Here is a 22,342-nt window from a genome sequence, read left to right on the forward strand (position 1 = left end):
GTCCCCGGCTGACTCAGCTTTTTGGGGTGGGGGCCACGGCCTCGGAAGGCCTAAGACCCCTCCGCCGCCCCGCATAAAGATGGCGGCTCCGCCTCTCCACCCCTCCCCCCTCCCCAAAACCCCCTCCCGCCCCCCGCTCTGCCGCCGCCTCCGTCACTTCCGCCCCGCCGTGGCCGAAACTGACACAAAGTAGCGGGCCGAGCCCCGGGGGAGCGGGGCTGCAGCTGGGGGCGGGAGCCCGCGGGGAGCCGAGCCGAGCGCCCCCCGCCGCAGCCCCCGGCATGGGCAGCACGGGGCGGCCGGGGCGGGCGCCGGGCGCGGCGCGCTGAGAGGTGAGGCGGGGCGGGCGGGGCGTCGCGGGGGCGAGGGTGTGGGTGCCTGGGGCTCGGGGTTCCGGGGGCCGTGCGCCCGGCGGAGGATGGGGGTCCGGCGGCCTGGGGCTGGGGGGTCCGGGGGCCGTGCGCCCGGCGGAAGATGGGGGTCCGGCGGCCTGGGGCTGGGGGTCCGGGGGCCGTGCGTCTGGCGAAGGATGGGGGTCCGGAGACCTGGGGGTCCGGGGGCCGTGCTTCTGGCGGAGGATGGGGGTCCGGGAGCCGTGCGCCTGGCAGAGGATGGGGGGCCTGGGGCTGGGGGTCCGGGGGCCGTGTGTCTGGCGAAGGATGGGGGTCCGGAGACCTGGGGCTGGGGGTCCGGGGGCCGTGCGTCTGGCAGAGGATGGGGGTCCGGAGACCTGGGGCTGGGGGGCTGGGGGCCATGCGCCTGGCGGAGGGTGGGGGGCCTGGGGCTGGGGGTCCGGGGGCCTTGCGCTCTGCGGAGGATGGGGGCCCCGGGGGCTGGGGGTCCGGGGTGCGTGCTCCCGGCGGAGGATAAGGGGCCCGGGAGGTTGGGGGTCTGGGGTGCGTGCGCCCGGCGGAGGATAGGGGGCCCGGGAGCTGGGCGCCCGGCGGAGGGTGGGGTGCTTAAGGGGGGGGGGCACGGCGCAGTAACCCCGGGCCGAGGGTCTGCGCGCCCTGAGAAGGGGCTTCGGGCTGGTCTTCTGCGGGTGGAGGAGGTCTCTGTGCGTGCGGACTGCCAGGGGTGCCCGGGCGAGGGGCCCTGGGGATTAGGAGCTGGGGGCCGCGTCCCCTGGCTTGCGTCCTTGGCGATGTACGGTGGCAGGGTCGCCGGGGGTCTAGGATTCCTCTTCCTTCTGTTCCCCCTGACCTGCCTGCCTCCTCGGAAGGAAGGGCTCAGCCTCTCAGGATTTGGGCTGGAAGGCAGCAGGGACCAATCCCGCAGGAGCAGCCGTGTTCCTCCATGGATCTTGCCTTCTTCCCAGAACTGGCTATTTTTATCCCAAATGTGGCTGCAGAGGGGGCTGGGGCAGGGCGACAGGCAGGACGACGTGGCCGGTGCGCCTGATGGTTCAGGAAACCCAGGCTGTGTGAGGCTTGGGAGGAGTGAGAAGGTCCCTGTTCCAGGTCGCCACTGCTGTTCTCTCCCTATGAGCCCGCCCCTCCGGCCCCCCCCCACCCCCCTCCAGGACGAGGTCTGGGACCAAGTCTCACTTTGGTTCCTCCCTGGGTCTGAGGCGTAAAACAACTTTCCTGCTCCGCGTGCAGTTTCCTGACTCCTAAAAGGGTGTGTGGTTCCTTTATTAATTCCTTCATAGGGTCCCAAACCCACATCTTCAGGCCGGTGGTGTTTCTTGACTGCCTCCCTTGCTGAGGGTGGGGCTGCAGCTTGTGGTGCCCACCCTTCCATCCTCCCCTTTACCCTCTCCGTCCTCACCCCACCCTGCCGTGACTCATACTCCAGACTGGGTGGAGACCCTGGCCAGGGCCCCTGGAGGAGGGCTTGGCATCCCTGAACCTAGGATGAGGTTTTTCCTCCCGGGCCAGGCACCCTTGGAGGCTGGTTTTGGGGAGGGTCTGGGAGGATTTCTGCCTGATCTGGGGCTCAGATAGGGAGTCAGGGTTAGTGAAGGGACGGAGGCTGGTGTGGGCCCCCGGCTGTGGCCTGAGTCTGTAATTACAGAGGTTGGGCAGACAGGCAATTAGTATCTTCTCGGGTTGACAGGCAGGCAGGCTGTGCACAGGAGACTGGAGTCAGGGGAACGAAAGGGGGAGGGGGGGGCGGGATTTTTATCCAGACAGAGGCAGGGGTCACAAGAGTGCCTGGAGCCTGGCCGGCAGTTTCCTGTGGGTCATGCTGGGGATAGGGATGAGGCTCTGTGACCCTGCCTTATAGGTCAGGCCTTTTACTTCTATAGGTGAAGGGAGGGACGTGGGAAGATGGAAGGAAGCAGGGGGCTGTGTGACTGATGCTCCCGGAGCCTGCGTCTCCTGCCACCCCAACTGGGCTGGACTTGTGGGGGCAACAGAGGGCGACTCCCCACCGGGGTTGGCAAGGCCCTGCTGCTGGCCCAAAAGGGCAGCTGACCCACACTGAGAGGAAGTGGCTTGGGGGCTGTGTTCAGGAAGTGAAGGCCATGCCTCTAGGGTGAGCTCCTTGGAGGAGGTGAGAATAAGCTGGGGGGTGTGAACACTAGAGGAGGTGAGAATGGGCTGGGGGGTGAGCACTAGAGGTGAGAATGGGCTGGGGGTGTGTGAGCCCTAGAGGAGGTGAGAATGGGGTGGGGGTGAGCTCTAGAGGAGGTGAGAATGGGCTGGGGGGGTGAGCACTAGAGGTGAGAATAGGCTGGGGGGTGAGCACTAGAGGCAAGAATGGGCTGGGGGTGTGTGAGCACTAGAGGAGGTGAGAATGGGGGGGGTGTGAGCACTGGAGGAGGTGAGAATGGGGTGGGGGTGAGCACTAGAGGAGGTGAGAATGGGCTGGGGGTGTGAGCACTAGAGGAGGTGAGAATGGGCTGGGGGGGTGAGCACTAGAGGTGAGAATAGGCTGGGGGGTGAGCACTAGAGGTGACAATAGGCTGGGGGGTGTGTGAGCCCTAGAGGAGGTGAGAATGGGGGGGGTGTGAGCACTGGAGGAGGTGAGAATGGGCTGGGGGGGTGAGCACTAGAGGTGACAATAGGCTGGGGGATGAGCACTAGAGGTGAGAATAGGCTGGGGGGGTGTGAGCCCTAGAGGAGGTGAGAATGGGGGGGGTGTGAGCACTGGAGGAGGTGAGAATGGGCTGGGGGGGTGAGCACTAGAGGTGAGAATAGGCTGGGGGGGGGTGTGAGCCCTAGAGGAGGTGAGAACGGGCTGGGGGTGTGAGCACTGGAGGTGAGAATGGAGGCCCCAGTGGTGGGGGCTGGGGGGTGTAAATTTTGAGCAGGGCGGAGCTGCGGCCCGTTTCCTGAGGCTCTGCCAGGTGTTTCCTGGCCCGGGCTCCCTCGGCCCCACCCTTGGTAGAAATTCTGCTTTCCAGTGAGCAAGGCCACCCGGAGGGCACGCGGAGGGCACCCGGCGTCCGTTCCCCTGGGATGGGTCTCCGGGGAGCTGTGCCCTCCTGTGTGGCCACTTCCTTTCCCTGTAGGTCTTGGCTTCTGTTAGGCGTCAGTCCTGACGCGCGCGCACACCCCCTTCCAGGGCCGAGGCCTCGGGGAGGCAGTGGGGGAAGGTCAGAGCTGGGGGAGGGAACCTTCCGAGGAGTGTGAAGAGGGGAATAAAGAGGTACCCCGGCTTTCTGACCTCACGCGTGTGTCACCTTCCTGCAGGGTCTCCCATGGGATTGCTGGGACCTTGCTGGGTGAAATGGCGCTGTGTGCAAAAAAGCGCCCCCCAGGTAAGACGGCGGGGGGGGGGGGATCGCGGGATCGTGGGGATTGGGTGTTACCATGGCTCAGGGAGCAAAGGGGACAGGGACCACTGGCTGGGTGTGAAGGAGGGTGGCTCACAGCCCCGCCCATCCTGGGGGGGGGCGCCTAGGGGCGCGAATTCTTCCCCTGCATGCCCGAGCCGGGCGCTCCTAGCGGGGTCGCGGGGGCACCTGCCCCTCGTCTCGGGAGGCTTCGTCTTGGGCCTGAGGAGCTGTGTTCCCATCTTGTCAGCGCATCCCTCCCTCGGCGCCCCCTCCCGCCGGGTTTTCCTGCGGGCGGGGGCGGGAGGAAAGCGGTTGCCCGGACGACACTGGCGGGGAGGGCCCCCCCCCCGGGGGCGGGGCTCGGAGGCATCGCCTACGCGGCGCTGGCAGGCGCTGCCCTGCGGGCGGGGGGCGGAGCCGGGGCGCGCGGGCGGCCGGGCCTGGGGGCGGTGGCGGTCGCGGGGATGGCCGGGGCTGCAGGTGGGGCGCGCGCCCGGCGGCCGGGGCTCCTGCGCCTGCCGGGGGGGCCGCCGCGTCGGCGCTGCTGAGGCCGAGGACAGACCGACAGACTGCCCGCTCTGCCCCCGTTCAAACCGGGATCATGACGGTCCCCAAGGAGATGCCCGAGAAGTGGGCCCGGGCCGGGGCGCACCCCTCCTGGAGCAGAAAGAAGCCCTCTTGGGGGACAGGTAACGGGAGCTGCGCCTGGCGGCCGCCCGAGCCGTGCTTCCCCCTCTGCGCCCTCCCGTTCGGTGTCCCCAGCCTTTCCTGGGCTTCTCCGTTCCAGACCCCAAGGTCCCTGCCGCTCCCTGGCAGGAGTCTCCGCCCGAGGGGCCCCCTCTGCGCTGCGGCAGTTCCTGGGAGTGAAGTGTCCCCGTGGGGACGGGGACGGGACGGACCCCTGAGTGGGCAGAGGATGCTGTGGTCTGAGGCTTTGCTGCAGGCGGGCTCGGAGGGGAGGGGAGGGGAGGGGCAGGCTCTGGAATGCTGCCTTTGGCTCCAGCCCGGGGCGGATGCGGTGTTTACTGCCCCAAGACATCCCCCCTTCTCAGCCTCTGGCCCTTGGGACAGAGGTGGGCTGGGGAGCCCTTCACTGGGCGCCCCCGTGTTCCGGGACCCAAACGTGCTGCCTGCAGCCCCAGGTCGAGGGATGCTCCGCATAGGTGTTGCTCAATTGTCACTTGGTTAGTGGCAACTGTGTTGTTTAAGTGTGGATGGCACGGGAAGGGTTACAGTTCGGGAACAGCCCTTCAGAGTACATCCCGTTCCTGCCTCCTTCGTCCCTGTCTTGGTCTGCATGACCCGTATCCCTGACCCCCCTTCTCCTACTTGAAGAGGAGCTTTGAAATAAGGTGATGTCATTGTGGGCCAGTCAGAAGGCGCTGCTGGTGACATGTGACAAGCAGAGGCTCCTGTAGGGGGTACACACGTGGGACCGTGGGCCGGGATGCTGCCGCAGAGGCAGAGCGGTTGTAGAGCACGGTGACCCTGTCTTGCTGTCCCCCCTCCCCCCCCCCACAGGTTAGGAGCATAGGAGCAGGGCCACCATGGCTGGATCTGGGGGGGGGGGTGGGGGCGGTGCTCCCAGGAGAAGGATGCTTTTTGTCTTCAGCTGCTATTTCTCTGGGGATTCCTGAGGCCATAAAGCCTAAGGTGTTAATTAAAGGGACGGGGGAGGGGACCTGAGTGCCCCTAGCAGCCTTGCTGCTGTCGGTGAGGAAGGGAGAGGGAGAGGCTGTCTTGTCCTGGGAACAAATGCCCGCAGAGCCCCGTGGCCAGGCTGGTGGTGACAGGGACCAGAGGGAAGAATTGAGTGACACCTCAGGCGTGGGATCGACTCCCTCAAACTGTGTACTGTGGAAAGAGCCACGGGCTCTCAGTGGAAGGCCCTGACGAGGCGGCCGGTAGCCCCCGCTGAGTGCCGCGTCACTCTGTTGCAGAAGAAGAGAGGAGGGCGCGAGCCAACGACCGAGAGTACAATGAGAAGTTCCAGTACGCGGTGAGTGACTAGCCGCCTGCTCCCCTCCTGCTCCCCTCCTGCGTGCAAAAGGGCAAAGGCCTGGGTTGGGGGAGTAGGGGGGGCAGGCAGCCTCCTGGCACGTCTCCACCTGCGACCGCTGAACCTAGCTTCTCGCTCCTTCGCCTGTTGGCGCAGGAGGGCACGTGCAGCCCATGAGACGCCCTGGTCTCTGCCCTCTCCTCCTCCCACACCTGTGGTGGCTGGCTTTTGGGGGCAGAGGTTTGGGAAGTGCAGGTGGAGGGTGAGCCTCCCTCTGGCTCTGGGTCACGGTGAGAAGCCGCCTTGCCATCTTCTGCCGTAGAGTAACTGCATCAAGACCTCCAAGTACAATATTCTCACCTTCCTGCCTGTCAACCTCTTCGAGCAGTTCCAGGAAGTGGCCAATACCTACTTCCTGTTCCTTCTCATTCTGCAGGTGAGTGTCCTATAGCCGACCCTCTGCAGCTCACGAAGCCGAGTAAAGCCAGGGGGAGAGAGGTCGGGCGGGAGCACTGGCGCGGATGGGCCTCAGAGCTCTCTCGCCCTTGTAGTTGATTCCGCAGGTGTCTTCCCTGTCCTGGTTCACCACCATCGTGCCTTTGGTCCTTGTCCTTGCCATCACAGCCGTGAAAGATGCCACCGACGATTACGTGAGTCGCTCCTGTCCCCGCGCCCCTCCCTCGCCTCCACTCCCACCTCGCTGTCCTCCACGTCCTTGGTATCTTGGCCAGGGACAGGGGCGGAGCCAGGGAGGGGGCAGGCCTGTGGACAGGTGCACACCAGGTGGAGGCAGCGCTCTCTGCATCCCGCAGTCATCTCGGTCCCCAAGGCGGGGGCGGTGTCTCACTGTCTCCGTTGTCTCGTCTTCAGTTCCGCCACAAGAGTGACAACCAGGTGAATAACCGGCAGTCTCAAGTGCTGATCGATGGAAGGTGAGTGTCTGCTGGACACCGAGGGCCCTCGGGAGGAAGGGTCCCCCGGGACTTCCTCTAGCTCCTGACCTCTCTGCTCTGTCTGGTCACTGCTTCAGCCTCCAGCAAGAGCAGTGGATGAACGTCCGTGTTGGCGATATCATCAAACTAGAAAATAACCAGTTTGTGGCGGTAAGGGACAGGTGCCCCTCTAGGCCTACGAGGCTCTTCCCTTTGGTTTTGTTTTTGGTTTTTTTTGGCAGAAAGAAGCGAGTCTTTCACGATTTACTACTGCCTCTTAAACACCTATGGAAGGAAACTTGCTTGAGTGGGAAGCTTCTTGTCCTCTTAGCACACCTGGGCCTGACTCCTTTCTGGCCATTCATGCTTGGGACTAAGCAAACCCAGAACACTGAGGGAAGGGAGGGACCAGGGAAGCGTGCGTTGTGATGCAGGATGGTCTTCAGGCTCCTCACCAGGCTTTCTCTCCAGGCGGATCTCCTCCTCCTTTCCAGCAGTGAGCCCCACGGTCTGTGTTACATCGAGACAGCGGAGCTTGATGGGTAAGTCGGACGCCTGGTGTCACACGTCTTCTGCCTCCTTAAGGGTAGGAGGCTTGTGTTTTGGAAGAGGTTCCCAGGTCTGGGATCTGTACCCTTTGGAAACTTGAGGGGCGAAGGCTTGGAGCCACTCAGTAATGTGGAGGAGGGTGATGCCCTGAGGTCAGGTGCCCCCAGGTGGAATGTGGGGGAAGGGAAGAGAACCAGGACTCAGGGATGCTGTCCTTCCAGAGAGACCAACATGAAAGTGCGGCAGGCTATTCCGGTCACCTCGGAGCTGGGGGACATCAGCAGGCTCGCCAAGTTTGACGGTGAGTGATTCGGGGGAGCGGCCTTCAGGTGGAGGACGTGGGTGGGTTTTGAGGTTTCACCTGCACGTTCTCCTTTTTGCCGTGCTGCAGCTCCCGTGACTTGTCTTTGTCACAGTGGTGGTCGGCGGGGGGGGTGGGGGTCAGGATGCCAGGCGGCTCTCGAGTTCATGGCCATTTCCGGGGGTCCTCAGGGCTGATAGCTCCCCCCTGGCTGTGTATGTTGAGAGAAATTCGGTTTCTTCTTCTTCTCATTCAGCTCCAAATGATGATATGTAGTCCTTCTAACAAGAGGAGCCGTAGTGGGTGTAAGGAAAAACCACCCAGCTCCACCCTCCTTAGGCGGCCAGGCACACTCTATCCGTTCGCGCTTAGTCTGTGTTCACGCAACTGTGAGCACAGAGCAGTGGGACCCTACTGTACCCAGATCTCTACGCTCTGCCTTTGTTTCAGCTATTAAATTCGTCGTCTGCGTCTTACCGTTATTTATAGAAACGTACCTCGATGTAGCAACTGCGTCAAGTTGTGCCATTGACGTATTGTATTGTATTCAACCGCCCCTCGACTGTTCAGTTGTTTCTAGTTTTTTGCCGCTCAAAGAATGCTTCGGTAAACTTGTGGCCTGTGCCGTGCTTGCCGTAGGACACAGTCCCCAGAGTGGGACCGCTGGGCCCGAGGGTCCGTGACTTTCGACCTCCATTCATCCCTCCCCCAAAGTTGCCCGGGTCCGCGTGCTCCCGGCCGTGTGTGGCGGTACCTGTCTGGCCGCCGGCCGCCTCGCCGTCAGGCTGTGGGCGGCACCGGCGGTGACGGTGCTCTGCGTTCCGCTCAGGTGAGGTGGTCTGCGAGCCTCCGAACAACAAGCTGGACAAGTTCAGTGGGGCCCTTTACTGGAAGGAGAGCAAGTTCCCGCTGAGCAACCAGAACATGCTCCTGCGGGGCTGCGTGCTGCGTAACACCGAGTGGTGCTTCGGGCTGGTGGTCTTCGCGGGTGAGCCTCCTGGGGTGCAGGGGAAGAAGAGGAAGCGGGGGAGCCTCGGCCGCCCCCAGGCACGTGGGAGGCGCCTCGGGATAGCCTCCGCCTCCTCCATTCCCGTGCTGCAGTCGGGGTCCACGGGCAGGAGCCCAGGGGCAGATGGGCCGTTCGTTCTGCAGCCCCTGCCACTGCTTCCTAGGTCCCGACACTAAGCTGATGCAGAACAGCGGCAGGACGAAGTTCAAGAGAACGAGTATCGATCGCCTAATGAACACCCTGGTGCTCTGGGTGAGTCCTCACACAGGCCCCTGGCCTCCGGTGCCCGGGCCGGTGCTCCCGCCTGGCCTGCCTGGTCAGCAGTGGAGCTTTAGGTTTTGGTTTTGAAGCCACTGGCAGGTCAGCCACTCACGGGCAGTGTTGATTTCGGGCCCCCTTCAGGCTTGGAGGATGTTGTTTAAAAAACCCGTAGGAACGTGTGTGAATCAAGAACTTGAAGGGAGTAAATCACGTCTTCCCCTCTCTGGGTTCCAGTCACGGTGGTAACTTCGTGCAGCTTGTGACCTTCTGTTTGCTTTTGCCAGAGGGACAGGGAGGCCTCCGTGGGGTGGGGAGGGAGGGGAAAGAAAAAGTTCCTTTAGGCCTTTTTCCCGACTTCTAAGAGTGGAGGACCCCAAAGGAAAAGTTTCTGTTTTAGTTTTTGGCACTTCCTGAATTCTCGTCTTGTCTGGCTAGAAACTTGAGCTCCTTGCTGGGCTCTCCTCCCCTTCTGGAGCCCCCGCCCTCCTGCCAGCCTGCGAAGGCTGGGCCAGGTTCCGGTGGGCCAGGTTCTGCTCTGGCCTCAAAGGAAGGGTCTGTGGAGACCCAGCCTCTGGGAGCGTGGTTCATTCTGTCGCACGAAGGCTCTCGTCGCCCCCTGGCGGTCCTTGGGCACCTGCGTGGCTCCTGTCAGTGGATGCTGCTTTGGAAATACAGTGGTGTCAGTTTTTTCTTCTGGCCACGGAAACTTTTCTATGATCCTTTTTCAGGGACTCCAAGATTTACATTTTTATTTTTTTTTTTTTTGATGTTTATTTGTTTATTTAGAGAGAGAGAGAGAGAGAGAGAGAGAGAAGGGCAGAGAGAGAGAGAGAATCCCAAACAGACCCCACGCTGTCAGCACAGAGTCCAATGTGGGGCTCAATCCCATGAACCATGAGACCATGACCTGAGCTGAAATCAAGCGTCGGGTACTTAACTGACTGAGCCGCCCAGGCACTCTCCAGATTCAGACGTTCAAAAGAATTTTTTATAATCTTTAGAAGATTTTCTATTCACGGTAATCTGCATCTGTGAAGACACCGTTTGCTTCCCTGATTGAAAAAGCTTTCTGGTACTCTGTACGAGATCGTGAACATCACAGAAACTGGACGTTTTTGTTGGCTTGTGGAAGCTTAATTAGCCCAAGTAAATGGGTGGTTTCCACCAAACTGCCTCGTTACGTTGGGAGCAGGTTGCTCACACCCGTTCTCGCCATCTCGGAAGGTTCCGTGGTGGCAGACTGGGGATTTGCGTGGCTGTTGGGGGGGCTTTCCCATCATACGGTTAAGCCAGATGTTCGGGGAGAGGCCGCGTGATGGTCACCGGTTCTGGCCGCTTCCCGCTGGAGCATGCCACCATTTTAAAGATGTCTGAGCTTTTGAGGGTGTGGACGTAGGAGTGGTGACCTTCAGGGAGGTGCTTGATTTTGGAGGGTTCCTAAGTAGCAGCCTAGCCTCTGCTTCTCATTTGTCGCCAGATTTTTGGATTCCTGGTCTGCATGGGGGTGATCCTGGCCATCGGCAATGCCATCTGGGAGCACGAGGTCGGGACGCGTTTCCAGGTCTACTTGCCCTGGGATGAGGCGGTGGACAGTGCCTTCTTCTCTGGCTTCCTCTCCTTCTGGTCCTACATCATCATCCTCAACACCGTCGTGCCCATATCGCTCTATGTCAGGTACGCACTGCTGTGCCCTGGAGTCTGCCGGGCAGCCCAGGTGGCCCCCAGGCAAACGTTTCTGTGAAGATGAGCCCTTTGGGGGAGGAACCCAGACCTGCTGTTTGTGCCTCGAGCTTCTTGCCCTCTGATCCTCTGCGCGTGGAGCAAACTTCACGCGGCTTCCCGGCACTTTGGACCGTGTCAGAGCAAGATCTGTGTGGATTTCTCGGGCACGTGTTGTTTGCACACCACCTTTGTACTGTGCCGCCTCCAGAGACGTGTTAGGAACGGGCCTCCTTCCGAGTGTCGGTCTGGGGAGGGAGCCATCTAAACCCTGATGGGAGCATGTGCCGCGGAGTCCGTCTACCTGCAGGCCGGCATGGGGCGCAGCTGTGGGCGCCCTCCAGGGCGGCTGGGGGCAGGGGAGATGCCGCCCTCCCGCCGCGATGCCGTGTGGGAGGCACAGAGTCCCACAGGAGTGGGCGGGGCATCGCTCGCTGGGCAGTGGGTCGGGACACATCTGAGGAGGCGGCTGGGCCGAGGGAAGGTGGAGCCCGAGCGGGGAGGCATGCGGGTGGGACCGGGGAGTGGCCACAGTTCGGCCGCTGTGGTGAGAGGCTGCGGTGAGAGGGCAGCCCGGGGGCCCAGGGTCTCGGTCCTCGCCCCGGAGGGCGTTGGCTCTGTGCCGGTAGACTGCGTACGTAGTAAACCATCGGAAGATTCTTTACAGCGGATCCCAGGAATGCTTCGGGAAGCGCTGGCTGTCGGTGGCCAGCAGCCGGACCGGGATGTAGCAGATCTCTAGGGTGTTTGAGGTGAAGAGAATGTTGACAGGGACCCGCCGGGGAGGAAGGAGTAGGAAGAGAGGAAGGAGGAAATTTCCCTTTGTTCTTCGAGCCTTGCGCTTAAGATAAGGGGACCAGAGACGCTGGGAAGGAAATACTTTCCGGGTGCTCGGGACTCTTCCCACGTGCCGTGTCTGGTTCACAGGCTCCCCCAGGTAGTCCTCCCTTGCCCCGCCCCCCCCCCCCCACGGCAGTGGGAGAAGACGCGCCCTGGGGGGTAGAGTGGGGGCTTTTCTAGGTCCTCGAGCGGCGGCGTGGCCACATGTGAAACGGGAACAGTCCGGTTCCACCTTCTTTGTGGGGACGCCTTGATACTCCATTGACAGGAGACACTAGACTGGAAACTAAACGTTCGAAGGGGGTTCCCGTGAGCCCTCACGTGGACCGTGTGTGCTTTGCTGCCTTCGCTGGTTCCTCGTTTCTGCCGAAATGCTTTGTCGTTTGCAATCTGACTCTCCCCCATCTCTGGGCTTGCTGTCTGGGTTTCGGATCCAGTGCCCCTGGCTGCAGCCTGAGAAAGCCTCTTGCGGAGTCAGGCTCCAGGGTGTGTTGGGGGGCGCGACCCGCTCGGTGGGGAGAAGGCCGAGAAGACCCCTCCAGCCAGCTGCGCGTTTGCCGGGTAACTGGGTCCTGGTCCAGCCTCGGTCGGGTCGGAAGCAGGGTTCCCGGTGCGCCCCGCGCCCCGATGTGTGCTGGCCCGACGGCCGCCTCCCTGGGGCGCTGGCAGTCCGTACCCCAAAGGCAGCGCCCTGCAGGCAAGAGGACGGGGAGGACCCTGGGGTGTGGAAAGCGCCCTGTCGCTCGGCATTGTTTCCCCACACGGACTGGGCGTCTGCGGCCGCCTTGCGCCCTTTCAGAGAGCCGGAGGCCTGAGCCGGGCGGAAGGAGAGGGCTCGCCGTGGGCAGTGAGCGCCAGGGCCCTCCTGTCTGTCTGTCTCCTCTTCTTTCCTCACACACTTTCTCTCGTTTTCTCCGCACGGGCTCTGTGTTACTAGCGCCGAGGTAAGAGCTCGCCGAGAGCCTGGTCCGCGGTCCCTCTCTGTCTGCCTGCACTGTGTGTCCCGCCTGCCCAGGCCCCGTGCACCTTCTTGTCCGGAGAGCGCCGGAGGGTCGGGGTCGGGGGCCGTCCTTGCCCTTCCCGCCCAGGCGTCCACTCTGTCCGTCCGTCCGTCTGTCCGTCCGTCCGTCCGTCCGTCCCCAGGCGGGGGGCTTGCGGCGAAGGCCCCTGTGGGTGGGGGCCTCCTCGGCTTCCTGCCTGAGCCTCGTGTCCCGCCCCCGCGCCCCTTGCAGCGTGGAGGTCATCCGCCTGGGCCACAGCTACTTCATCAACTGGGACAGGAAGATGTTCTGCGTCAAGAAGCAGACGCCCGCCGAGGCCCGCACCACCACCCTGAACGAGGAGCTGGGCCAGGTGGAGTACGTCTTCTCCGACAAGACGGGCACGCTCACCCAGAACGTCATGGTCTTCCACAAGTGCTCCGTCCGCGGCCGCAGCTACGGTAGGGCGCGCGGCGAGGGCCCGGGGCCCCCGTCCCGCGTCCGTCCTGCCGGGTCTGGGGGGCCGGGAGAGCGTGCGCTTGGCACCCCCGGTCAGGACACGGCCGCGGAGCCCCTCCCCTGCCCTCTGCGGATGCCCTCTCCCCGGCCTTGGCCCCAGGCGGGAGGGGGCTCCCCGGCTGCTTGAGGTGAAGCCCGAGACGCTGGGCGTCCGTGCGGCTCCCCATGCTGCTGCTCAGGGCCCTTGTGAGTCTCTGGAAGGTGACTGTGTCTTCGGGGCGGCCGAGCCACGGGGTGGCCGGGGACAGGGTGTGTGGGACCTGGCTCTTACAGTGAGCCCCTCTCTGCTTTCCGTACTAGCTCGGGCCCGCGGCTGGCCCGTGGGGCTTGGTCTGTTGTTGGGCCTGTAGGGTGACCGGCACCTGCGGGGACCCGGGAGCCCTGGCAGGAGAGCGGGTGGGGTCAGGGATGGGGGGCTCGGGGGCCGCGACCCTCAGGCCCGGGTGCCTGGAGCCAGGGGTGCGAATCTGTGTTCGTTGGCTCAGGGTTTGGGGTTGAGGGTCCCCGACGCTGTGGGGATTCTGTGCCGGCTTCTCTGCTGCTCTGAGAGAGCTCTGACCGCGTCTCTCCTTCTGTCCCGGAGTGTGTAGGGGACGTGTTTGATGTCCTGGGACACAAAGCTGAATTGGGAGAGGTAAGGTCCAACCTCCAGGGTTGCTCTCCGTGCCGATTAAATACAGGTCGCCTGACCTGTAGCGGCGGGTGTAGATAGTGGGGTGCGTTCTCCGGTCAAGAAGCGGAAGCTGCTTGGAGAAACGGGTGTTTGCAGGGAGAACTGGTAGCAGAAGTGAGAGTTTTGGGGGTTCACAGTGGGCAGCCTCTGGATCCTCTGGGCAGGAGACAGGGTGGGGGCAGCCCCCCCAGATGCAGCCTGGCCCCCAGCCTCTGCTCGCCGCCCCCTTTCCTCTGTAGAGACCACAGCCCGTCGACTTCTCCTTCAATCCTCTGGCTGACAAGAAGTTCCTATTTTGGGACCCCACCCTCTTGGAGGCCGTCAAGATGGGGGACCCCCACACCCATGAGTTCTTCCGGCTCCTCTCCCTGTGTCATACCGTCATGTCGGAAGAGAAGAACGAGGGTGAGTCGGGCTGACTCGCAGCCTCGAGTCTGTCCTGGGGCGCGGCCAGGCGGGGGTGTCCTGGCGGGACGTGCGGCTCCAGGTGGCCACCCGCAGCGTGTGTGTCCTTCCCGCCCACTCAGGAGAGCTGTACTACAAAGCCCAGTCCCCGGACGAGGGGGCCCTGGTAACCGCGGCCAGGAACTTCGGTTTCGTGTTCCGCTCTCGCACCCCCAAAACCATCACTGTCCACGAGATGGGCACCGCCGTCACCTATCAACTGCTGGCCATCCTGGACTTCAATAATATCCGCAAGCGGATGTCAGTCATAGGTGAGGCCGGGACGGGGGTCGTAGGTGAGGCCGGGAGTGGACTGCTGGGGGCATGCGGGGCAGCGTCCTGGCCTGGACTGGGTAAGGTGCGCTGGGTGGTCCTTGTTCGTGTGCTGAGGTTGGGGGTCTCTGCCTGCCTGAGTCTGGGACTTTCTCCTCCTGTGGGGATCGTAGTGCGGAACCCAGAGGGGAGGATCCGACTCTACTGCAAAGGGGCTGACACCATCCTGCTGGACAGGCTCCACCCTTCCACCCAGGAGCTGCTCAACACCACCACTGACCACCTGAACGTAGGTGTGGGGAGCAGGGCCTCGGTTCCAAACTCAGTGTGCTGGGAGGGGCGGGGCCAGGGTGACCTTGGCTCCGTCCCCAGGAGTACGCAGGGGAAGGGCTGAGGACCCTGGTTCTGGCCTACAAGGACCTAGATGAAGAGTACTATGAGGAGTGGGCCCAGCGACGGCTCCAAGCCAGCCTGGCCCAGGACAGCCGGGAGGACAGGCTGGCCAGCGTGTACGAGGAGGTCGAGAGCGACATGATGGTACGGGCTGCCGCGTGGGCCGGGGGGGGGGGGAGTCGGGGAGGGCTCGTGCCTGGGACTGTCCTGTCAGGGCCCCTTGTGGGATTTGCAGCTGCTGGGTGCGACGGCCATTGAGGACAGGCTGCAGCAAGGGGTTCCGGAGACCATTGCCCTCCTGACGCTGGCCAACATCAAGATCTGGGTGCTGACCGGGGACAAGCAAGGTGAGAGGCATAGGAAACTACGTCGGGAGCACCGGGCCTGTCGCGAGTCAGACCTCAGGCCGGACAGGGTGCTGACCTCGTCGGCCTCTCTGTTGGTAGAGACGGCTGTGAACATCGGCTATTCCTGCAAGATGCTGACGGACGATGTGACGGAGGTGTTTGTCGTCACCGGCCACACTGTTCTGGAAGTGCGGGAGGAGCTCAGGTAGCCGGAGGCCCGCGGCAGGCAGATGTCCCCCCACTTCCAAGGCCCTGCCCCGGTCCCGGAAGCCCACAGCTGCGTTTCGACCCCCCAGGAAAGCCCGGGAGAAGATGATGGACTCACCCCACACCGTGGGGAACGGCTTCACCTGCCAGGAGAAACGTCCTTCCTCCAAGCTCACGTCTGTCCTGGAGGCTGTCGCTGGGGAGTACGCCCTGGTCATCAACGGTCACAGCCTGGTGAGCGTCCCCGTGCGTCGTGGGGGAGGCCTTCCCAGAGAGCGCTTCTCCCCGCACGGCCGCTGCGCCTGCTTTGTCTCCCCTTGTCCCTTGTTGTCACGCCCCTGACCTCACCGCAGGGCCGTGGCCTTTATGGGCTGGGAGGAGTGGCTCCCGGTCCCCCGGGGAGGACGGTGTTCTCTCAGGCTCTGTGTTGCAGGCGCACGCGTTGGAGGCAGACATGGAGCTGGAGTTCCTGGAGACGGCCTGTGCCTGCAAGGCCGTCATCTGCTGCCGCGTGACCCCCTTGCAGAAGGCACAGGTGGTGGAGCTGGTTAAGAAGCACAAGAAGGCCGTGACCCTCGCCATTGGGGACGGAGCCAACGACGTCAGCATGATCAAAAGTGAGTGTGGATGTGCAAACGGGGTGGGGGCGGGGGGGGGGGCGGTCCGCCGTTACGGGGACTCTGAACGTGTGGCCTCTGCCCCCCACCCCGTCCCCACTCGTCCCTGCAGCGGCCCACATTGGCGTGGGCATCAGCGGACAGGAGGGCATCCAGGCGGTGCTGGCCTCCGACTACTCCTTCTCCCAGTTCAAGTTCCTGCAGCGCCTCCTGCTGGTGCACGGGCGCTGGTCCTACCTGCGCATGTGCAAGTTCCTCTGCTATTTCTTCTACAAGAACTTCGCCTTCACCATGGTCCACTTCTGGTTTGGCTTCTTCTGTGGTTTCTCAGCCCAGGTAGGGGCCTGCTGCTCACCTGTCTGAGCTCCTCGGGGCACAGGCCTTCCATCCTGTCCGTCGGTCAGTCCCCTGAGGGCCCGGCTGTTGTCTGGCTCACGTCTGGTTGTCCAGGGGGGGTCCGGCTGGCTCCAGCTCAGCCGGAGCACTCAACCCTTGATCTGGGGGTCGTGAGTTCAAGCCCCCCCCCCCCCCATTGGGTGTGGAGCCTACTTAAAACAAAAACCAACAACCAACGTTTGTCGAGGGAATAGAGACAGGTTCCAGAAAATTCCATGGGCGCCGCGTGCCGCTCAGCATCCTGTTTCTGCCTGATCTGTGCTGAAGAGAGACTACTGTTCACGCCTCTCTTGCCCTCTGCTCTCTCTGCAGACCGTCTACGACCAATATTTCATCACACTCTACAACATCGTGTACACCTCCCTTCCGGTCCTGGCTATGGGGGTCTTCGACCAGGTCAGGGGGGCCGGGGGATCCAGCGGGGTGAGGAGGGACTGCGCGGATGGCGGCGCGTGTCCCCACTGCCTGTGGTGCCTTGGGAGGCGGCTCTCACGCTTGGCCGCAGTGGCCCATGACCCCCCTGGGGTGCTGGACGAAGACGGGCGGGGGACGGCTGGCTCGAGGTGGAGTTTCTCGGGCACAGAATTTGGAAGGGCGGGGGCCGAGGCGTGCTGTGGCCTCGCCCGTCCTGAGGTCTCCCGGGCCTGCCCTGCAGGACGTCCCCGAGCAGCGGAGCATGGAGTACCCTAAGCTATACGAGCCGGGCCAGCTCAACCTCCTCTTCAACAAGCGGGAGTTCTTTATCTGCATCGCGCAGGGCATTTACGCATCCGTGCTCGTGTTCTTCCTCCCCTACGGGGTGTTTGCCGAGGCCGCGCGGGATGACGGCGCCCAACTGGCCGACTATCAGTCTTTCGCAGTCACCGTGGCCACCTCGCTGGTCATCGTCGTGAGCGTGCAGGTGGGGGGGGGGCCCGGGACCCGCTCCCACCTGGGGGCTTGCCCTGGGCGGGGAGGGGCACGGGGGCAGGCTCCGCCTGCCTGTGACTACTGCTTGCCACAGATCGGGCTGGACACGGGCTACTGGACGGCCATCAACCACTTCTTCATCTGGGGCAGCCTGGCGGTCTACTTCGCCATTCTCTTCGCCATGCACAGCGATGGGCTCTTCCGCATGTTCCCGAACCAGTTCCGGTTCGTGGGTGAGTCCCCAGGGCTGCGGTCGGAGTCCGGGGGGGGGCCAGCTGTTCCAGACTAACGGGGCGTCTGTCCAGCTCCTGTGTGCGAGGCGCTCTGCGAGGCGTCTCCGACGCAGGCCCGGCCCTCAGAGGGCGTGACAGTGAGGAGTGGTCCCACCAGGCCGCGCAGGGTCAGGCTCAGAGGGAGGTCAGGGTCAAGCGGGGGCCGATCTCCAGGTCAGTGAGACGACTGCGTGGGGTGGTCAGGGGCAGCCCCACGGAGGAGGCTGCTGTGGGTAGAGCGGAGCCCGGGCTGTGGGTTCTGATCCTAGGCCGGAATGCCGGAAGCGGAAATGGCTGGAAAGGTAGGACATCCGAGGTGTCGGATGGATCATCAGGCTGTCAGACGTGCTTCTGACTTACCAGGAGCTTTTTTCTGTTGTTTTTGTGAGGAAAGAGAGGGGCGTGGTGTCAAAGGGTTATTGTAGAAACAGCAGTGTGGTGGCCAGTGGCACCCGCTGTATGCCTCCCCCTCTCCCAGGTGTTGGGGGTCTGTCCATCTGTCCATCTGGGGACATCCAGTCAGCACCCGCTGTATGCCTCCCACTCTCCTGGGTGCTGGGGATCTTGTCTGTCCAGGGGCATTTAGTCAGCGCCTCCTCTATGCCTCCCACTCTCCCGGGTGTTGGGGGTCTGTCCGTCCGTCCCAGGGGCATCCAGTCAGCCCCCGCTGTATGCCTCCCACTCTTCCTGGTGGTGGGGGTCTGTCCGTCTGTCTGTCCAGGGACATCCAGTCAGCACCTGCTGTATGCCTCCCACTCTCCCGGGTGCTGGGGATTTTGTCTGTCCCGGGGGCATCTGGTCAGCACCTGCTGTAGGAATTGACAGAAACAGGCAACATCCTTTCTCTCATGGATTTCAGTGAGATTTCTGGGTTTCAGGATTTCTCTCATGGTTTCAGTGAGAGACACGAGAGCTTACACATCAACAGATAAAACATCTAGAAGTAGTAAGTTTTATGAAAACCCTAAGAGGGTGGAGAGGGACAGAGACGGTCAGGGAAGACCTCGGAGAAGGGACACCGGCACAGAGAAGTGTGAATAAAGGGGGGGCAGAGCTGGGGGGAGAGAGCCAGGACGAGGAAGCCGGAAGGGAGGGGGCTTCCCCAGGGGTCCCTGCCGCAGAGGGGAGGCTGGCGGGCAGGACCTGGCTGTGTGTGTCAGGGGGTAAGAATGGGTCCAGATCGTTAAGCCCTTCTAGTTCAGGGTCAGGAGTTTGAATTATAATTGAAATATGGCAGGAGGTCACTGGAGGCTTAGGGGCGGGGAAGCGTCAGAGACCCGATGGTGCTTTGAAGGGTGGTGCTTACTGGTTCGTCGATGACAGAGAGCAAGGGCGGAGATGACACCAGTTAGCAAGGCTCTGGTGACCATCTGGGTGAGGGCGTGAGGGAGGCAGGCGGCCGCAGCCTCCTTCCCAGGCGGACGGGGCGTCCGAGGGAGGAGTCAGGGTTGACTCGGGGGCTTTTGGAGCAGCTGAGCGGGGGGTGGCATCTCCTGAGCCGGGAGGCCCTGGAGCAGGGAGTAGGGGTGGGGGTGCAGGGGGGCCGTGAGACGGCAGCAGAGGCGTCCGGTAGAGGTCCGAGGTTCTGGGGAAACACGTTTGGGCGGCGGGGACGGCTCGGGAGCTGACGTGGGCCGCCCCTCGTCTGCCTGCGGCCCCCCGCGTCCGCAGGCAATGCCCAGAGCAGCCTGGCCCAGCCCACCGTGTGGCTGACCATCGCGCTCACCACGGTCGTCTGCATCCTGCCTGTGGTCGCCTTTCGCTTCCTCAAGCTGAGCCTGAAGCCCGATCTCTCTGACACGGTGAGTGCCCGGCCGTCTGCTTGGGGGTGGGACCCCGTGTCAGAAAGTCCCCGGGCTCCAGTGCCCGCACTCCGGGCCGCGTGGTGGTCCCGAGAGATCCCCCCCTCCCCCACTCTGTCCTGGGCGCTCCGGGCCCCCTCCCCGAGGAGTCCGCCCCCGACGCGGCCCCTCGCCACCCCCCCCAGGTGCGCTACAGCCAGCTGGTGAGGAAGAAGAGGGCCCAGCACCGCTGCACGCGGAGGCCCGGCCGCACCAGCTCCCGCCGCTCGGGCTACGCCTTCGCCCACCAGGAGGGCTTCGGGGAGCTCATCATGTCCGGCAAGAACATGCGGCTCAGCTCCCTGGGGCTGGCCGGCTTCGCCACGCGCTCCGGCTCCGGCTGGATCGAGAGCCTGCGCAGGAAGAGGAGCGACAGTCCGGGCAGCCCCCACGACAAGCCCCTGAAGGGGTGACGCCCCCCACCCCCCCCCACCCCTCCCTGCGGATTCCGGCCCAGACAGGGCTCGGACGCGGAACCAAAAACAGAAGGGCCCGAGGTTGGGTCCGCCCCTGCCCTGCCCGGGGCCCGTGGGGAGGCTCAAATCTCTGTATTTTTTTACTCCCTCCGACCCCCACCCCAGGGGCCGAGAGCCCCTGTTCCTGAATTACACGAGAATGTATCGCCGGGAAGCCAGGGACCTGCTGGGGCCCGCGTGCCCCTCACGTCGTGTGCGTCTCTCCTTGATTTGTGTTTGTGTCTGGTTCCATTTTGTCTTTTTTATTTGGCGAGTGGAGGGGGCCTCTGAGCGACTTTTGTGTTGTGGGAGAGGGGGCTGGTCCACAGGAGGGTACCCCCCCACCCCCCAGCCACCGGGCTGCACGGGGTGGCTGGGGTGGGACCCCTGCCCGGGCCTCCGGCTGCTGGTGGGCCCTTGGGGCTGGCGGAGCACAGAGGAGGACCTGGTCCCATCGGAGTCTCCTTCCTCCCTTGAGAGTGAAGTGCTACCCCTCCCCGAACACACGTCCCTTCCTGGGTCCTGAGTCCTGCTGGTATTGGGCTGGGGCCTTGGGAGGGTGGCCTGTCCTTCTCAGTGACGTCAAGCTGGGTGTAAGATGTTGTCCCAAAAACAAAGATTTCTTTAAATGCGGGTTTGGGTTCCCTGCAGAGTCCTGTCTTCCCTTCCTCCTCCTCCTCTGGCATTTTCCTGCACCCGCACCCAGCCGTGCGGCGGGGTCCACGCTCCTCCCTCTGGTAAACGAGGGGTCCCACCCCTCCCGCCAGCAGCCCGCAGGAGGGGGGCCCGGGCGCCTGTCCTTCCTCCCCACCGTCCACACCGCCCATCAGGCTTCTCCTGGGCTGCTTGGTACCAGTTCAGTCTTGGCAGTGGGGGGGGGGGGGGTGCTGAGGGATGGCGTGTGGCTGGAAGGGGTGTGCAACTCTCACACTCGATGCGGGCGCCTCCTGGGAGGTGCACTGGGCAGGGGGGAAAGGGCAGGGGTCCCTTCTGGCCGCAGTTTACAAACCCAACATCGTGTCTGTTTGTGTGTCTCTCAAGGTGAGAGTCTGATTTTTATACCAAAGAGGAAATGATTTTTTTTCATATTTGGTTTGTCTATATTCTATAAATATATATATAAATATATATATATATATATATATACAGTTATATATATATTATTTTTTTGGTTCTCTCTCGTTTTTCAGGGAGGGAGGAAAGTACCAAGTTGCATTGAGCTGTAATTAAGGAACATTCTGTATAATTTATGACACATTTCTATACTTGCAAGAATTCTATCATTTTATGGACATAAGAGAAAAAATGCCTTTTTATAAAATTCCAGTTTCTGAGATGTGTGTCATTTGTGTGTTTTCTAATGTTTCATCAAGGCTGGTGGTGACAGTAAAGGCCAGCTTTCTTAGAGGAATTGAGTGGGGGGGGGGGCTGGGGGGGGCCCTAGGTGCCCTCTGCAGGCTTCTGGGACCATGTGTCAGCTAGAAGGTGGGCAGACCTCGGGGACTGTGTGTGCGGCCAATGGCTGGGTGCTTAGGGCCTTGAACCATTTGCTTTTCCAAACAGCAGCCAGCCAACCGCACCTTCCTAACACATGCCAAGCGGGTGGGGAAAGAAACAGGTAAACAGTGTGAGTTGCTTTTTTTTAGCCCCTAGTCGGAGCCTTTCCCACTGGCCTGGCCCTCCCGTCTCCTCTCGTCCTGGCAGGGGCAGGAATTTGAGGTCAGCAGATAAAGTGAGCTTTCCTGAGTGGGGGAGGCCCTGGATCCCTGGGGGCCAAGTGGCGCCCCTCCCGCCCCCCCCCTTCCCCTGTGACCTAACCAGCCCTCTGTCACGAGTGACAATCTTCCTCTTTTTCGTTGCTAGTGGGCTGGAGGAGGGAGTGGAGACCAGATCGCTTTTCTCCTTGAGGAGAAATCGTCCAGGGTGGTGTGGCCCCCACAGGGCCCTGAACACACTGGCACCTGCCTGCAGCCTCTCCCTGGGTCCTTCCAGAACCCTGAGCCTCTGGCAACCACCCCACCCCCACCCCCCCAGGACAGGGAAACAGGCCTTAATCCATTGAGACTGGCTGGGCTCCCAGCTTCCTTGTCTGGGTCACCCTTCTGGCGACGCCCCCAGCCCCACCCCGCCTGAGACAGACCCTCCCACGCTGTGGGTTTGGGGGGGAGAGGAGGGGAGAGGAGGTCCTGCTCAACCATGGAGGGACTGTCTCCCCCTGCTCCCCAGGTGCCCGTGGGGACCAGCTGCTGTCACGGCCGCCCGACACACCTTCCACCCTGTGAACCGTACGAGGCGCCTGGCGCCAGGCCCCCACTGCTCCCCCTTGACTTCCCGCTTCCTTGCACGCACTGTGGACCTGGGCACATGTCCCTGTTGCCACCGCTCTCCTGCCTGTCCACCCGGACTCGGCGGATGGGTCTGAGGGCGCCACGCTCCCACGGGCACCCCAAGTGCCTGGAGCCGTGTCCTCCCAGATGGCAGCCTGGGGCTCAGCCGTCCTTTCCCTGCACACAGATGGCCTCTGACCTCTGCTGCTCACTCGCTCTCCTGCCAGATCCCAGGCCACAGTCCCCTGCTCCGCGGGCAGAACAGGGCACGGCCCCCATCCAGCAGGCCCCTCTGGCTACTGGGATTTCACCTCTTTCCTCCGCCACCGTGCCTCAGCTGCCCACCCCTGGA

General features: G+C 62.9%; 1 protein-coding gene and 1 long non-coding RNA gene across 6 annotated transcripts; one reads left to right on the forward strand and one right to left on the reverse strand.

Moving 5' to 3' along the window:
• Nucleotides 1-155: 155 nt before the first annotated feature.
• ATP8B2 (ATPase phospholipid transporting 8B2) lies at nucleotides 156-20,997 on the forward strand. Of its 5 annotated transcripts, none has more exons than XM_045455915.1 (28): nucleotides 156-332; nucleotides 3,642-3,709; nucleotides 5,668-5,726; nucleotides 6,049-6,162; nucleotides 6,278-6,376; nucleotides 6,597-6,658; nucleotides 6,757-6,829; nucleotides 7,130-7,200; nucleotides 7,429-7,508; nucleotides 8,338-8,496; nucleotides 8,681-8,769; nucleotides 10,256-10,452; nucleotides 12,570-12,778; nucleotides 13,427-13,470; nucleotides 13,749-13,914; nucleotides 14,037-14,225; nucleotides 14,400-14,515; nucleotides 14,599-14,763; nucleotides 14,855-14,966; nucleotides 15,066-15,171; nucleotides 15,263-15,407; nucleotides 15,607-15,790; nucleotides 15,903-16,126; nucleotides 16,499-16,582; nucleotides 16,842-17,087; nucleotides 17,190-17,328; nucleotides 19,039-19,169; nucleotides 19,355-20,997. In XM_045455915.1, exons 2-28 carry the CDS (start codon nucleotides 3,679-3,681, stop codon nucleotides 19,619-19,621), a joined length of 3,561 nt encoding a protein of 1,186 aa, XP_045311871.1. In that variant the 5' UTR covers nucleotides 156-332; nucleotides 3,642-3,678; the 3' UTR covers nucleotides 19,622-20,997. The 5 variants fall into 5 exon arrangements, with proteins under 5 accessions (XP_045311871.1, XP_045311870.1, XP_045311872.1 ...); XM_045455914.1 differs by lacking the exon at nucleotides 156-332 and adding an exon at nucleotides 1,859-2,481; XM_045455916.1 differs by lacking the exon at nucleotides 156-332 and adding an exon at nucleotides 3,396-3,456.
• LOC123586700 lies at nucleotides 13,203-17,219 on the reverse strand. The gene is made up of 3 exons (XR_006706899.1): nucleotides 17,108-17,219; nucleotides 15,508-15,511; nucleotides 13,203-13,217 (listed from the first exon to the last, which is right to left on the reverse strand). It is a non-coding gene; the product is annotated as an uncharacterized LOC123586700 (long non-coding RNA).
• Nucleotides 20,998-22,342: the final 1,345 nt, after the last annotated feature.

The sequence above is a fragment of the Leopardus geoffroyi genome, chromosome C3, assembly GCF_018350155.1.
Source record: "Leopardus geoffroyi isolate Oge1 chromosome C3, O.geoffroyi_Oge1_pat1.0, whole genome shotgun sequence".
Classification (NCBI taxonomy): domain Eukaryota; kingdom Metazoa; phylum Chordata; class Mammalia; order Carnivora; family Felidae; genus Leopardus; species Leopardus geoffroyi.